The sequence below is a fragment of the Myripristis murdjan genome, chromosome 10 (genome assembly GCF_902150065.1).
Source record: "Myripristis murdjan chromosome 10, fMyrMur1.1, whole genome shotgun sequence".
In the NCBI taxonomy this organism is placed as follows: Eukaryota; Metazoa; Chordata; class Actinopteri; order Holocentriformes; family Holocentridae; genus Myripristis; species Myripristis murdjan.
The window spans coordinates 22,511,234-22,527,394 of record NC_043989.1 but is presented as its reverse complement, the minus strand read 5'-3'; the positions used below and the strand labels follow the sequence as shown (position 1 = coordinate 22,527,394).

At 39.9% G+C, this 16,161-nt stretch overlaps 2 protein-coding genes across 2 annotated transcripts in view; both read right to left on the bottom strand.

Moving 5' to 3' along the window:
* Nucleotides 1–16,161, bottom strand: part of LOC115366762 (protocadherin gamma-C5-like) — a 256,394-nt gene that overhangs the window by 217,824 nt on the left and 22,409 nt on the right. The window lies entirely within an intron of this gene.
* On the bottom strand, nt 35–9,248 carry LOC115366928 (cadherin-23-like). Its single transcript, XM_030062597.1, has 3 exons — nt 6,817–9,248; nt 2,137–4,615; nt 35–58 (listed from the first exon to the last, which is right to left on the bottom strand). Exons 1-3 carry the CDS (start codon nt 9,246–9,248, stop codon nt 35–37), a joined length of 4,935 nt encoding a protein of 1,644 aa, XP_029918457.1.

Here is a 16,161-nt window from a genome sequence, read left to right as displayed (position 1 = left end):
TATTGTGCCTGCATCCTCTCCTGTCAACATTTACTCAAGAATGGTCCTCCGGATTTGTCTACACACCAGAGGGTGGAGGAGAGAAAACATTCCGTGTATACTGGCAGATAGCGACACCACGAGTAGAGTTGGGAAATGACAAGAAAGACAAGACGAACAAAGACAAGAGTAAATTTATAAGCAATTATTGGGATGTTGGTTGCCGTTAAGTGTAATCATTTTGTTATTAACGACTGACTGAAAGCGGCCTACCTTTGCACATACTTTACAGGACTATTGATTTCAGCAACATTACCATGTAGTAGTATTCATCAAGTACCCTCGCTGTACAGAAAATGTTTTTTTTACGACTATCAAAATGCAGTCGATTCTGTGCTGTGAATACATTGTCACGTCTTTCTGTAACAAATACAGTACATTTAACTGTATGGCAAGGGAAGATAGAGCTCCAATATCAGGAGAACATCGTTTCTTCCATCAGTACACCCTGCAAGCAAAAATCCAAACCCAAGAATGAACACGTTTAACTCAAAATGACATCATCTGACTTGATGGGAAGTGGCGATGGGAGATAGTGGATAGAACTGTGGAACAGCTGATATGGTCTGGATACATATGCGACCAAAACCGTTACAATACACGTCTCTCTTCCTATTTATACACTAAAGCCACACACACACACACACACACACACACACACACACACACACACACACACACACACACACACACAAAATCATGCAAACAAGACGTTTTCATGCTGGTCTCCTCAAGAAAAGTTCCCCTGTCAGTCAACTCAGTAGGCTCAAAGCAATCTGTGATGATGGTGACGATTATGATTTTTTAAAAATGCTATTCATATTCAAAGGCTGTTAAAAAAAAAAAAAAAAAAAAAAAAAAAACGATTTGACCTAGTTATGAGGATCAAATGATGTCATTATTTATTTACTTATTTGTTTGTTTGTTTGTTTATTCATTAATTTATCCGTCTTCCTTAAAGTTTTCTCAGTTGGCATGAATGGTGGATTTACTGTCATTTTACCCTATGGCTTTTAGGAAACTTTTCTATTACTTAAAGCTGTACAATTTTAAAACTCAGTTTATTTATATGGATTGCATATTGCGGTACTCTATTTGCTATTGCATTGTTATCCCACTGGCCACTGGCTTCTACTGTAACAGTGTATGTGTTACAGTAGAAGCCACAGCCTTGACTGTGGCATTGCTATTGCAATAACCGTCTTGTGTACAGTTGCTCTAACGACCGGATGATAAGTTAGTTCACTTCTGACCATTTATGTGTGATATCCAGATGAAGGTCATGTACAAAATCTGTTGGTTTTAATAATAGTGTGTTGTTCTAGTAGCAATGATTCTTTCTTTCTGTCTGTTTCTCACTCAACCACTCATTCAGTCTCTCTCTCTCTCTCTCTCTCTCTCTCTCTCTCTCTCTCCCTAACAAAGAACTAATGAAAACTGGCAAAACCCATTCAAGATGAGGATACATCGTCAACAAATAAAGAAAAAATGCTATTTTGCCATCGTGAAAACAAGGATGTAAAAAAAAAAAAAAAAAAAAAAAAAAAAAAAAAAAAAATCATGAATACACAGTGATGTTGCAGTTATTTAACGGAAATAAGTTTGATCATTCAAGCTTTAAAATAAACGCGGTCAATTTAAAAGCGAAGACGGAAAAACAAACTATCAAAACAGGAACCGCAAAAACAGGCTGTCTTAGAGTTAAGCATATACGGAGGCACAAACATAAGATAAAACAAACAAGAAGATCAATGGTGAGGAAATAAAATTGAATGTGATTTTCGCTTTGATTGACTACGATTTGAAAAAAAAAGAAAAGAAAAGCAAAACACAAACAACGGTAGGCTATTTAAGACGGTTAAAGTTGAGAGACAGGATTCGGCACCAAGGACAGTTCCACTAAAATGCAGATTAGTAATAAAGTCACAGCATCCTACTTATTCCTACACAACAACATGAAAGTTCCGTCGACCATTTATCAATTAAAAAATCATTTAAAAAAAATAAAAAACAACGTTTTTACATATTTATTTTTCTTTTTTGAGTAAAAAGTTCAATACAAATGCAGGCATCACTTAATTTGAAACGTCTTCCTACCTCAGGGGATTGACCTGCATCTCCAAATACCTCGGCAAAGTCTGATGGACTTTTTTTCAGAGTCTCGTCTGCAGGCAGCGTGTTGTCATTGTAAGATCTCACGAACTTGAAGTCACTGGTTCTAGAGCCCGTTGTCAAATAGGCGTCATAATTGTAGGTGCTGCGTAAAGTTCCTGTGCCGTCAACCTCTGCATAATTAGGAGGGAGATAAGCGCTGGGGATAGCGACGGCTCCGTCAAACAACATTCTGGGCTTTCTCCTGCGACAAAACCTCAAACCCAGGATGATAATAATGAAGGTCAGGAAGAATGTGGAGACAGACACCAGTGCGATGATCAGATAGGAGGTCAGCTTTGAATTGCTGTCATCATAAGACATATCCTTCAGCTCTGGAACCTCAGCCAAGTTGTCAGAAATAAGTAAATACATGGAACAGGTGGCAGAGAGAGAGGGCTGCCCGTTATCTGTCACTGCAACAATCAGATTTTGTTTCATGCTGTCAGATTCAGAAATGTCCCGCTGTGTCCTGATCTCTCCGCTGTGGACACCAATAGTGAAAAGTCCGGGATCAGTGGATTTGACTATATGATAGGACAGCCAGGCGTTCTGGCCGGAGTCCGCGTCCACAGCTATCACCTTGGACACCAGTGAGCCTCCGTGTGCAGCTTTGGGCACCAGCTCGGTCATGAACGAGCTGCCCCCCGGGGCGGGGTACAGTATCTGAGGAGAGTTGTCATTCACATCCGTTATGAAGACACTGACGGTCACGTTGCTGCTGAGCGGAGGAGAACCGTTGTCTCTGGCCATCACCTGGACTTTAAAGCTCCTGAACTGTTCATAATCAAATGACCTCACGGCATGGATAACACCTGTATCTCCGTTAACTGAGAGATAGGAGGACACCGGGGCCCCGTTCACCTCACCAGGTAAAAGAGAATAAATCACTGTACCGTTTTGTCTCCAGTCTGGGTCCTCGGCAGTGATGTAACATAAAGTGGAGCCAGGTTTGTTATTTTCAGTCACGTAGGCGCTGTAGGACTGTTCCTCAAACACAGGTGGGTTATCATTGATGTCAGCTACAGATAACTGAACAGTTTTAGAGGAGGACAGAGGTGGAGAGCCCTCGTCTGTAGCAGTGATTGTAATGTTGTAAACGGATACTAATTCACGGTCCAGGTGGCCCGTGGTCACCAGAGAATAGTAGTTTTTGATGGAGGCTACCAACTTAAATGAGTCTTTCTGTTGAATGGAGCAGCGGACCTGTCGGTTATTCTCAGAGTCTCTATCCTGCACGTTAATGATGCCAACCTCTGTACCAGGTGACACGTTCTCTGGTATGGGATTGGTCAGAGATTTAAGATATATCACCGGGGCGTTGTCATTTCTATCCGTAATTTCAATCATTAACGTTGCGTATGACGCTAATCCAAGGCCGTCTTTGGCGCTAATCTGCATTTCATATGACGACTCCTTCTCATAATCAATAACTCCAGCCACTCTAACCTCTCCTGTTTTAGGGTGCAGATAAAACACACTGATAGCTTCATCAGAAACATGATCAAACCCATAAGTTACTTCGCCATTCACACCCTCGTCTGCATCAGAAGCACTGACTGTAAGCACCACAGTATCAACAGGAGAGTTTTCAGGCAAACTGGCTTTATACACGTTCTGGCTAAACACTGGAGCGTTATCATTAGCATCCAGCACAGTGACGTGTATGATTACAGTACCTGATCTCCGGGGAGAGCCACCATCAAATGCGGTAAGCAATAGCTTCATCTCTCGTTTGTCTTCCCTGTCTAATTCCTTGTCTAAGATTAATTCTCCATATTTTCGTCCACCACCTTTAGTGTTGACGTTCAATGTGAAATGGTCATTTTGTTGAAGAGTATAGCCTTGAACAGAATTTTCTGCGATGTCTCCATCGTGTGCCTCGTCCAAAAGAAAACGTGCGCCCTTACCCGCTGATTCTTGAATTTCAATTTTCAGTACATCTTCTTTAAATTGTGGCGAGTTGTCATTAATATCTCGAACGCTGATACTGATGCGGTGCAATTCTAATGGATTTTCCAGTACGAGTTCCTGCAGTAAAACACACGATGCCTTCTTCGCACAAAGCCCTTCTCTGTCAATCCTTTCATGGACAATCAAGTCTCCGGTATTCAGATTAACAGCACAATACTCAGCGCTGTTACCCTCAGCATCAATACGGGCCTTGCGAGCGGATAGTCTTCCCACTTCAAGTCCTAGATCCTTGGCTAGATTTCCTATCACAGATCCACGTTTCATCTCCTCCGGAATAGAGTAGGTCAAGTCTCCATAGACAGATTGCAGAACAAGACAAATAAAAGCAAGGCCATGGTAGACCAGCGCAATTCTACTGAACGTCATTATCACAAAGCGAAAGCCAACTTCGCATTCAAACCTGCCACTCTTTGAACATAACAGTGTATCACTGAACCTTTTCGGATTGCATCTAACACAACAACAATCGTCACGGGGCAATCCTGCCGAGAATTCTCCTCACAAAAAAAAAAAAAAAAAGCGAACCTCAGTGCCGGATTCACACGTTGTATTCGTCGACGTAAATGATTGGAGGGTGGATGTGGTTCCTGCCTTATTTGGTGCACAGCGACACCAAGAGCATTTGTTAAGATATAGCATTGCATTACACAATCTATATAGGTTTATATAGAAGAAATAAAAGAAAACCACGCAGGGGGATCCTTAAAAGCCGGTAAATCTGATCCCCCAAAACAAAACTATGTATAGGCCCATCTTAACATCCCCAGATACACATGTATGACTAATTGTAGTCCACAGGTTGCGAATTATGAGTTCACAACTTTACTGCAAAGGATATCATTTTAGGCCATTTCTACATAAAAAAGCCCCAGGCAAATTAGGCAGTCTCACTTGAACAAGACATACCCGAAGAAAGAAAGAAAGAAAGAAAGAAAGAAAGAAAGAAAGAAAGAAAGAAAGAAAGAAAGAAAGAAAGACTTCTGACAAAGTATGCCAGCAAGCAAGAAAGACGGAAAAAATCCCTCCTGATATGACGATGGAAGTAAACGTATTTTCATATTAGATAATATCTTAATCTCAGTGTTACACTTTATCTTCAACTGCACGAGCTTTTTTAAAATGACAATCGAATACAAATCAAACTTTGACTGACATCGCTGACCAACGAATATCTCCTCAAGGGCAGCTGAAAAATATGCATGGTGATTTACTGACTAACTGACTGATGGACATGTTGATTGATTGATTGATTGATTGATTGATTGATTGATTGATTGATTGATTGATAACCGATATAGCTAAGCCTAGTGGTTCCTATTTGGCTAGTTTTGGACTCTGGACACCTGTTCTAATGATTGGTCTAAACTCTAAAAACTTTTACAACATAAAATTTTCCAACTGAGGCAATCGAGTGCCCTGCATGTAAGGTTTCTAGAAAATAGAAACTGTTGAGATGTCGTTGTTTTTCCTTTTTTTTCTCCCTGGAGTTGCATGTTCAGATATCCTATTCTCATCCGTAGTTCAGAAAGTTGTGTGACCTCAAAGGTGACCAAAAGCGAAATTTGTGCACTCAAAAGCATTTGGAATAAAATGACAGGGTAAGTACAATTGCAACGATTTTCAGCACTCACAAAAAAATAAATTACATAGTATCTTCAATGAAAACTTATGTCTCACTTCTTGTAAGGCATTAAAGGCGATTAATACAAACTACCCCAGTAACAACCAAAGTTTTTAGCTCTCTCTCTCTGTCTCTCTCTCTCTCTCTCTCTCTCTGTGTGTGTGTGTGTGTATCTGATCTATATCTGATACCCATTTGCAATAGTAAAGAAAGTTTGCATGACCCTTCACAGAAAAAAACAGACAATTAGTGAGGCTCGAGCTTTCAAAACATGAGGAACACATTTGATCTTTTCCCAAGGTGTACATAAAGTATAAATAACTTTCTTATAATATGATGACCTCTTAATGACAAGGTTAAGTAAGTACAGAGGAAAAGACAAATACTGTTGAATCTGACGAAAAACGTCGAATAATTAAATAGCCTTAAGGAAAATAAATACGTAAGTATTGCTGATGACGGAAGTCTTGACAACTTCATTGGAAAAAAATGTCAAGACGAAAAACGGCAGCATCAAACGAAGACAAAGGGGCACAATATCAATAAAAATAATAAACTAACTAGGTAAATACATTTAACACATGTAAATCACCGGACGAAAACAATAAAGGAGTCATGCAAGGACAGAATTCCTCAGAGTTAAGCCTTCAGGCTGGCACGCAAAAAGGCACAATAAAAGCACAAATCATTTTTGAGGAAAGAAAAAATAACTTGATTTTCTTATTGCTTCATTCAGACTTTGAAAACAGTAAACAGAATATTAGCAGATGCAGAAAAAGGGGCTGTTGAACAACCTCTCGAAAAACGCTCAGAGAAAGACAATTCAGAACCATGGACAGAGCCACAGTAATACACGAAAGTGAAAAATATAGGATATTCATTCCCAGACAGCAAAATAATAATAATAATAATAAAAATCTACAAAAGGAGACAATTTAACTATAAACAAAACGATAAAATGAGACTTCAAAGAGATCATAACGAGGACATTTTACTTTTTTAGATATTTAAAGACAAAGTTAAATAAATACGTAAATAAATGAATAGATCTCAAACTTACTCCTACCTCCGGGGATTGACCTACATCTCCAAATACCTCGGCAAAGTCGGATGGACTTTTTTTCAGAGTCTCGTCTGCAGGCAGCGTGTTGTCATTGTAAGAACTAAGGAACCTGAAGTCACTGGTTCTAGAGCCCGTTGTCAAATAGGCATCATAATTGTACGTGCTGCGTAAAGTTCCTGTGCCGTCAACTTCTGCGTAATTAGGTGGGAGATAAGCGCTGGGGATGGTGACAGCCCCGTCAAACATCAGTCTAGGCTTTCTTCTGCGACAAAACCTCAAACCCAGGATGATAATAATAAAGGTCAAGAAGAAAGTGGAGACGGAAACTAACGCAATGATAAGGTAAGAAGTCAGTTTGGAATTGTTTTCATCATGAGACATATCCTTCAGTTCTGGAACTTCAGCCAAGTTGTCCGAAATAAGTAAATACATGGAACAGGAGGCAGAGAGAAAGGGCTGCCCGTTATCTTTCACTGCCACAATGAGGTTTTGTTTCATGCTGTCAGATTCAGAAATGTCCCGCTGTGTCCTGATCTCTCCGCTGTGGACACCAATAGTGAAAAGTCCCGGATCAGTGGATTTGACTATATGATAGGACAGCCAGGCGTTCTGGCCGGAGTCCGCGTCCACAGCTATCACCTTGGACACAAGAGAGCCTCCGTGTGCAGCTTTGGGCACCAGCTCGGTCATGAACGAGCTGCCCTCCGGGGCGGGGTACAATATCTGAGGAGAGTTGTCATTCACATCCGTTATGAAGACACTGACGGTCACGTTGCTGCTGAGCGGAGGAGAACCGTTGTCTCTGGCCATCACCTGGACTTTAAAGCTCCTGAACTGTTCATAATCAAACGGCCTCACAGCGTGGATAACACCTGTATCTCCGTTAACTGACAGATAGGAGGACACCGGGGCCCCGTTCACATCACCTGGTAAAAGAGAATAAATCACAGTGCCGTTTTGTCTCCAGTCTGGGTCTCGAGCAGCAACAGAACATAAAGTCGAGCCAGGTTTGTTATTTTCAGTCACATAGGCGCTGTAGGACTGATCCTCAAACACAGGTGGGTTGTCGTTGACATCAGCTACAGATAACTGAACAATTTTAGAGGAGGAAAGAGGAGGAGAGCCCTCATCAGTAGCAGTGATTGTAATGTTGTAATCGGATACTAATTCACGGTCAAGGTGGCCCGTGGTCACCAGAGAATGATAGTTTTTGATGGAGGCTACCAACTTAAATGGGACGTTTTGTTGAATGGAGCAGCGGACCTGTCGGTTATTCTCAGAGTCTCTATCCTGCGCATTAATGATGCCAACCTCCGTACCAGGTGGCACGTTCTCTGGTATGGGATTGGTCAGAGATTTAAGATATATCACCGGGGCGTTGTCATTTCTATCCGTAATTTCAATCATTAACGTTGCGTATGACGCTAATCCAAGGCCATCTTTGGCGCTAATCTGCATTTCATATGACGACTCCTTCTCATAATCAATAACTCCAACCACTCTAACCTCTCCTGTTTTAGGGTGCAGATAAAACACATAGATAGCTTCATCAGAAACATGATCAAACCCATAAGTTACTTCGCCATTCACACCCTCGTCTGCATCAGTAGCACTGACTGTAAGCACCACGGTATCAACAGGAGAGTTTTCAGGCAAACTGGCTTTATACACGTTCTGGCTAAACACTGGAGCGTTATCATTAGCATCCAGCACAGTGACGTGTATGATTACAGTACCTGATCTCCGAGGAGAACCACCATCAAATGCGGTAAGCAGTAGCTTCATCTCGTGTTTGTCCTCCCTGTCTAATTCCTTGTCTAAGACTAATTCTCCATATTTTCGTCCACCACCTTTAGTGTTGACGTTCAATGTGAAATGGTCATTTTGTTGAAGAGTATAGCCCTGAACAGAATTTTCTGCGATGTCTCCATCGTGCGCCTCGTCCAAAAGAAAACGTGTGCCCTTAGCTGCCAATTCGTGGATTTCAATTTTTAGTACATCTTCTTTAAATTGTGGCGAGTTGTCATTAATATCTCGAACGCTGATACTGATGCGGTGCAATTCTAATGGATTTTCCAGTACGAGTTCCTGCTTTAAAACACACGATGCCTTCTTCGCACAAAGCCCTTCTCTGTCAATCCTTTCATGGACAATCAAGTCTCCGGTATTCAGATTAACAGCACAATACTGAGCGCTGTTACCTTCAACATCAATACGGGCCTTGCGAGCGGATAGTCTTCCCACTTCAAGTCCTAGATCCTTGGCTAGATTTCCTATCACAGATCCCCGTTTCATCTCCTCCGGAATAGAGTAGGTTAAGTCTCCATAGACAGAGTGCAGAATAAGAAATACAAAAGCAATCCCGCGGCTGCGTAGCATGGATCCTTCTCGTCTCATCATAGCGCCACACCCACGATCACTTTAAAGCCTGCAACACGATGTGTGGCAAAATACTATATGTTATTGATACCTTTTTGATTCTATCTAATGTACAAATGGCCGCATTGCATGCCTGTTGTGGGGCTTCTTCAATCAAATGCAGCATACCAGACCTGCGCTTTGTGTCCGTCCACAGAATTGAGTTGACAGTATGTGACTGCTGTTTTAGCTGGTACATAGCGACACCATGAGCATTTCTCAAATATAACACTACAAAACATGAGTTTTATATCAAAAGTAGATGAAACGCCTTTAGGGAGAAACCCTCCAAGAGACTGAACTCAGTCATCCGTGCAAGATCGCGGGGAAGCTTGTCTCCTGTAGCGACAACGCACGAACACTCACATTCACACATACTGGTAACATCTAATAATAAGGAGAGTAATAATAAAACAATAATAGGAGGCAAGTATGTAAAGTCCACACAAAATGGAACATGGCTTAAATTAAAAGAGACAGTGCTCAATACTGATCCGATTTAATCTAACCCTAAAATTAAATCCTCTAACAGTTACCTTCCATTACTTGGTTAATTAGGGTAGTTTCTGACATAAACTGTGAGTAATCAAAAATAAAATGTGGATTTACAAATAAAATTGGATAAGAACCTTATGTTTCCGATTCAATTCCATGCGCTTATCGATTAAGTTAAACTATAATTACAATCACATATACAGTGGGTTAAAGAAAACAATAGAAATTATGGACAGCTATTATCTAATGACGGCAACTTTGAGACGTCAGATAATAAAATAATTACGTTTGACATGGAATATGACTTTTAAAAAAAGGTGCATTAATCACGAGAAGGCATGCCTGCACAAAAAGTCACCACTTAGCACCACTGCATTGCAGTTTGTATCTTTTAAGTAAAATGCACAGTTAAGTATGGTGGAATAAATTAGGTTAAGTCGCATATCATAAAAGTCCTAATGCGTTTTCCGAAGAGAGGGGAAAACAAACATGAATTTTACAAATTATTCAAGAAATTTACTGCGAACAGAGGAAATTTGAGTAAAGTGAGTCAGTACTTAATTTCTACGAAAAAATATGAGAGGGATAGTAACTGTGTTCAATGTGTTTTCTACAAAACCTAAAAAACACACAACTTTTTCCCCCCAACTGATTAATCACTAAATACCTCTACAAACCTCGTTTCTACCTGCATCTACAGAAACAAGATACATATATTTTTCCTAACTGAAAAGGGCCATCAGAACAACCAAATACCTCTGCATAGGTCCTATCTGCCTGTTTGTACGGAATCACGTGACCGACCAATATATCAGCAAATTCTAATGGACTTTTCTCAAAGTCTAGTGGTACATAGCATGTTCTAATTGTCAGTTTATTATTACACTCTCATGAGACAAATCCTTAAAGTATGGCCATTTCCTTTGTTGTGGAAAAACTGACACCTTACCGATGACAAAAGTCCCTTGAAGATATTATAAGCCACTATGCACAACAAAACATTTACAGACCAACCAAAAACATTTAGAGCATAATATTATTGATAACTTTTTTCAAAGTGCAGTCTACAAAATTGAAAGAAATGCACATTTCACCAGTTGCACAGTTAAAAAATGATTAAAAAAAAAAAAAAAAAAAAGTCAAACATTAAAGGATTCCGGATAGTTCATTATTGTTGTCGATCAGATTTCACTAGCATGTTACTACTCAAACAGACAATGTTCAATCAGTGCGTAATGTTTGAAACCAAATTAATAAACATGTATTTCCTCATCTTCATAGGAAATATCAATATGATTATTTTAAAAAAAAATTAAAAAAGCAGTGGCTCGCTGATAACTGTGGCTGGTATTCAAGAATGTAAAACAAAGTTAGAAGCTAGTGTTTAAGTCACTGATGCTGTGAAAAAAAAAAAAAAAAAAACATAATTTAGACTATGTCACACGTTATTACAGTGCATAAAAAGGTAATGGTTAGTTTCTTCCTACCTCTGGTGAAACATCGGAATCTCCAAATGCATCAACAAAGTCTGCTGGACTATTTCTGAGAGTTTGATCAGCAGGCAGCGTGTCATCATTGTAAGATCTCACGAATTTGAAGTCACTGGTTCTAGAGCCAGTTGTCAAGTAGGCGTCATAATTGTAAGTGCTGCGTAAAGTTCCTGTGCCATCAACTTCTGCGTAATTAGGTGGGAGATAAGCGCTGGGGATGGCGACCGCGCCATCAAACAACATTCTGGGCTTTCTCCTGCGACAAAACCTCAAACCCAGGATGATAATAATGAAAGTCAGGAAAAATGTGGAGACGGACACCAGCGCGATTACTAAATAGGATGTCAGTTTTGAATTGCTTTCATCATAAGACATATCCTTCAGTTCTGGAACTTCAGCCAAATTGTCAGAAATAAGTAAATACATGGAACAGGTGGCAGAGAGAGAGGGCTGCCCGTTATCTCTCACCGCCACAATGAGATTCTGTTTCATGCTTTCAGATTCAGAAATGTCCCGCTGTGTCCTGATCTCTCCGCTGTGGACACCAATAGAGAAAAGTCCCGGATCAGTGGATTTGACGATATGATAGGACAGCCAGGCGTTCTGGCCGGAGTCTGCGTCCACTGCTATCACCTTGGACACCAGAGAGCCTCCGTGTGCAGCTTTGGGCACCAGCTCGGTCATGAATGAGCTGCCCTCCGGGGCGGGGTACAGTATCTGAGGAGAGTTGTCATTCACATCCGTTATGAAGACACTGACGGTCACGTTGCTGCTGAGCGGAGGAGAACCATTGTCTCTGGCCATCACCTGGACTTTAAAGTTCCTGAACTGTTCATAATCAAACGACCTCACAGCGTGGATCACCCCAGTGTCTCCGTTAACTGACAGATAGGAGGACACCGGAGCCCCGTTCACCTCACCAGGTAAAAGAGAATAAATCACTGTACCGTTTTGTCTCCAGTCTGGGTCTCGAGCAGTAACAGAACATAAAGTGGAGCCAGGTTTGTTATTTTCAGTCACATAGGCGCTATATGACTGTTCCTCAAACACAGGTGGGTTGTCGTTGACGTCAGCTACAGATAACTGAACAATTTTAGAGGAGGAAAGAGGAGGAGAGCCCTCGTCTGTAGCAGTGATTGTAATATTATAATCAGATACTAGTTCGCGGTCCAGGTGGCCTGTGGTCACCAGAGAATAGTAATTTTTGATAGAGGGAACCAACTTAAAAGGGACGTTTTGCTGAATGAAACAGCGAACCTGACGGTTATTCTCAGAGTCTCTATCCTGCACATTAATGATGCCCACCTCTGTACCAGGTGACACGTTCTCTGGTGTTGAATAAATAAGGGATTTCAGATATATTACTGGGGCGTTATCATTCACATCAGTAATATCTATAATCACTTTTGCATCTGAAGAGAGACCATACCCATCTTTGGCCTCAATAAACATTTCATATTTTGCCCCCTCCTCATAGTCAATTTCACCTGTCACAGTGATCTCTCCACTTCTGTGATGTAATGTAAAAAGTTTTCGTGACTTATCGGAAAGTCGGCTAAATTCATAAGTAACTTCACCATTGACACCCTCATCTGCGTCTGAAGCACTGACAGTAATTACTAATGTTTTCAGCGGAGAGTTTTCCGCAAGACTGGCTTTATAAATGGCCTCGGTAAACACTGGGGCGTTATCGTTTGCATCGAGTACAATGACGTGAATGACTGCAGTACCCGATTTCTGAGGAGAACCACCATCCAGAGCTGTGAGCAGTAATTTCATTTCTTGCAGCTCCTCTCGGTCTAATTCCTTATCTAAAACCAGTTCACCATATTTACTACCAGCGTTTGTCGTTTGGATGTTCAAAACAAAGTAGGTATTGTGTTGTAAGGTGTAGGTTTCAACGGAATTCTGGCCAATATCTGCATCATGGGCAGCATTAACCCGATACCGAGCTCCCCTGTCAGCTGATTCTCCTATTTCCAGTTTTATTGTATCCTTTGGGAAAATGGGTGCATTATCATTTATGTCCTGGATCTGCAGAGACAAACGGTGCAGTTGTAATGGACTCTCCAGTAGCAATTCAAATTTAAGAACACAAGAAGGCTTTTCTCCACAAAGCTCTTCTCTGTCTATTCTTTTCGTAACAATTAAATCCCCATTTCGAAGATCGATACCACAAAATTGTACGTCGCTTCCTTCCGTGTCAATACGTGCTTTGCGAGCAGACAATCTGCCCACCTCGAGGCCGAGATCCTTGGCGATATTTCCAATAACAGATCCATGCTTCATCTCCTCTGGTATAGAGTAGCTGAGGTCTCCATGTGCGTAGTGCAGCACAGCTAACAAACAGACAAAGCGGTGCATTTGAAGAACGTACACTGTGTGTATCATCCTCATTACAGCAGTAGCCTACTGTCCACGTTGACCGTATATCAACTGTCGTTTGGAGTCAGCTCGATAACCGATTCAAAATCCAATCTTTGGCCAAACAACAACTACAAATGTAGTCCTGCCATACCATTTACCATCACTCCTGCCAATGTGAAACCTCAGCTTTGTGATATCCCTATGACGGGTGGTGTGCAAAGGATGATGAACATTTTACTACTTTGCTGGTGTATAGTGACACCATGAGTACACTTAAATAATGGCAAGTCCTCAAAAGAGACAGTTAATGTCAGTAAATATCCAATTAATTAGTCCAGTCGTTTTACCTTAGACCTACAGGCTGCGTGTCATAGTAATTCGCATAACACAGCGGTTCGCTATTAATCTTTCACCTGGTAGCAATAGGATGTATGATATCACCATTACAACAGAGTGGTGACTGTCCCTGTCAGCACCATGGGCAGAAAAAGTATGCAAGTATTTATCAAGTATTTATCAATTTGATTCAATACATTATTATCTTATCAACTTAATTAATTGGAATTTTTCTTAGTGAGCTCACCGATAAGACACAAAGTACAAGACAATAATAAATAAAACAAAACCAGTCAATTATATGCACGTACTACATTAGTCAAAGCTTTAAAAAACACTAATTAAAATCTGACCATTATAAAATGTAAGGCCATAAAACAAACAAACAAACAAACAAACAAACAAACAAAAAGAACATGAAATAGAACACTGATGCCTTCAAAGAATTATGTGCTTCAGATGCATTAAAATGCATTTGAAATGTAACAAAAGAAGATAAAGTACTTAAAGTAAATATAACAATATCTGACCTCAGTCATATTGTGCCATTATATAAATCTGACAACTGGCCTCCAGCTCTATATTTGAAGTGTTAATGAGGTGGATATCTCTGTGCATATGTGTTGTTTCACAATCTGGAAGTTCTGGTTCTAAGTCTTATTAGTCTTTTAATGGAAGGATGAAACAAGATACTAGGCTGTATTTCAGTAACAATCCCTCTGAAGAATATCTTATAAAACATTATAACAACTTCCAACTGAAGGAAAGTGTCTAACCTGATATCTCACTTCATCTAAGTTTGTTAAAGTTAGCTATCTAGCATATAGCTCTGTCTGATAAAGTGGGGCAGTTCAATAAAGACAGAAAAGCAAAATTCAGAGAAAGTATTGACAACTGCTTTAAAATGCTAGACTCACCACAATTATTCACCTTTATCATAAAGTCTGGCACAGGAAGTCTTATCCTTAATATAGAACTTAAAAAAAAAAAAAAAAAAAAAAAAAAAACTATGCAACCAATGTCATTTTGTGCTTCGAAGGGTTAGCCCCCTCTCTGGACTTTGTTCCATCCCTGCAGCAATGTCAATCAATTATACTACTTGCCAGTCAAACAAAATATACACAAAAGCTGAAATTAATTAGAGATTTGCATATAAACTGTGCACATTTGTCAAAAGCAGAAAACCCTCTTACCTGCATCGGTACAAAATGCATTTTATCACATCACTTTTCTGTACCAGTGAAAAGCTTAATGTTCCCTTTCATCTGAGTTTTCTGCACTCAAAATTAAAATTATGTTGTTGCTTTTTTCCTGACTCTCCCAAACTCATCTATGTCTTTTTCTCATATCAACATGGTTAAAAGCGAGCACAGAGGAAAACAATCTAATGTGGATAACCTGAGGTTATGGGAGAACTAAGCCCTCCTTGTCCATAAAGTATTTTGTAATACCCCGCCTCCATGCTACTGGAGTGTTCAAATGTCCTTGTGCATATACCGTATTTGAAAACTACATTATAATTGTTTTTGCAACTGTATAGTGGCTCACTTTGCTCACTACCAGATGTAGTGGCAGAAAATTATGTTTGTCATCTTTAAAATGTCCCATTTAATGATGTCATCCTTTTGGTGAATTCACCCTATTAACTGCTTAATATTAATCAACATAAATGTATGTCATTCATATTTTACTTTTTTGATTCAATTTATAAATGTGTTTCCCTACCCCTTAGAAATCTCCATCTGCAGATGGCTGTTGGATTATCTGACAGGCAAACTCCAGACTGAGATTAGGAAACCCATATTCCTCCACACTTGCCTCCTTCTTTCCTTCATTAATCCTCTTTTCCTTTGTAACTCAGAAACTAATTTTGACATCACCATCTTAAAATCTGTCCCAACCATAAAACACTATGTATAACATTCAATAAAGGACAAATTTAAACAGGACTCTTATTTTAAACATTAATGGGATAAAGAGCATCTTACTGTCTTGTCCAAGTTTTTTCTGAAAAAAAAAAAAAAAAAATACACAGAAGGCCTAATAAACAAAATAGAATGTCTAACAAACCACATGTAGTGTACTGTACAACATAATTATTATATAGCACAATGATATAACTTCATAACTTCATTTAACTTCATTTTATAAATATGCCTTTCAGGTTGCTTCTTCTGTAATAAAGATGATATTAGGAAACAACAGTC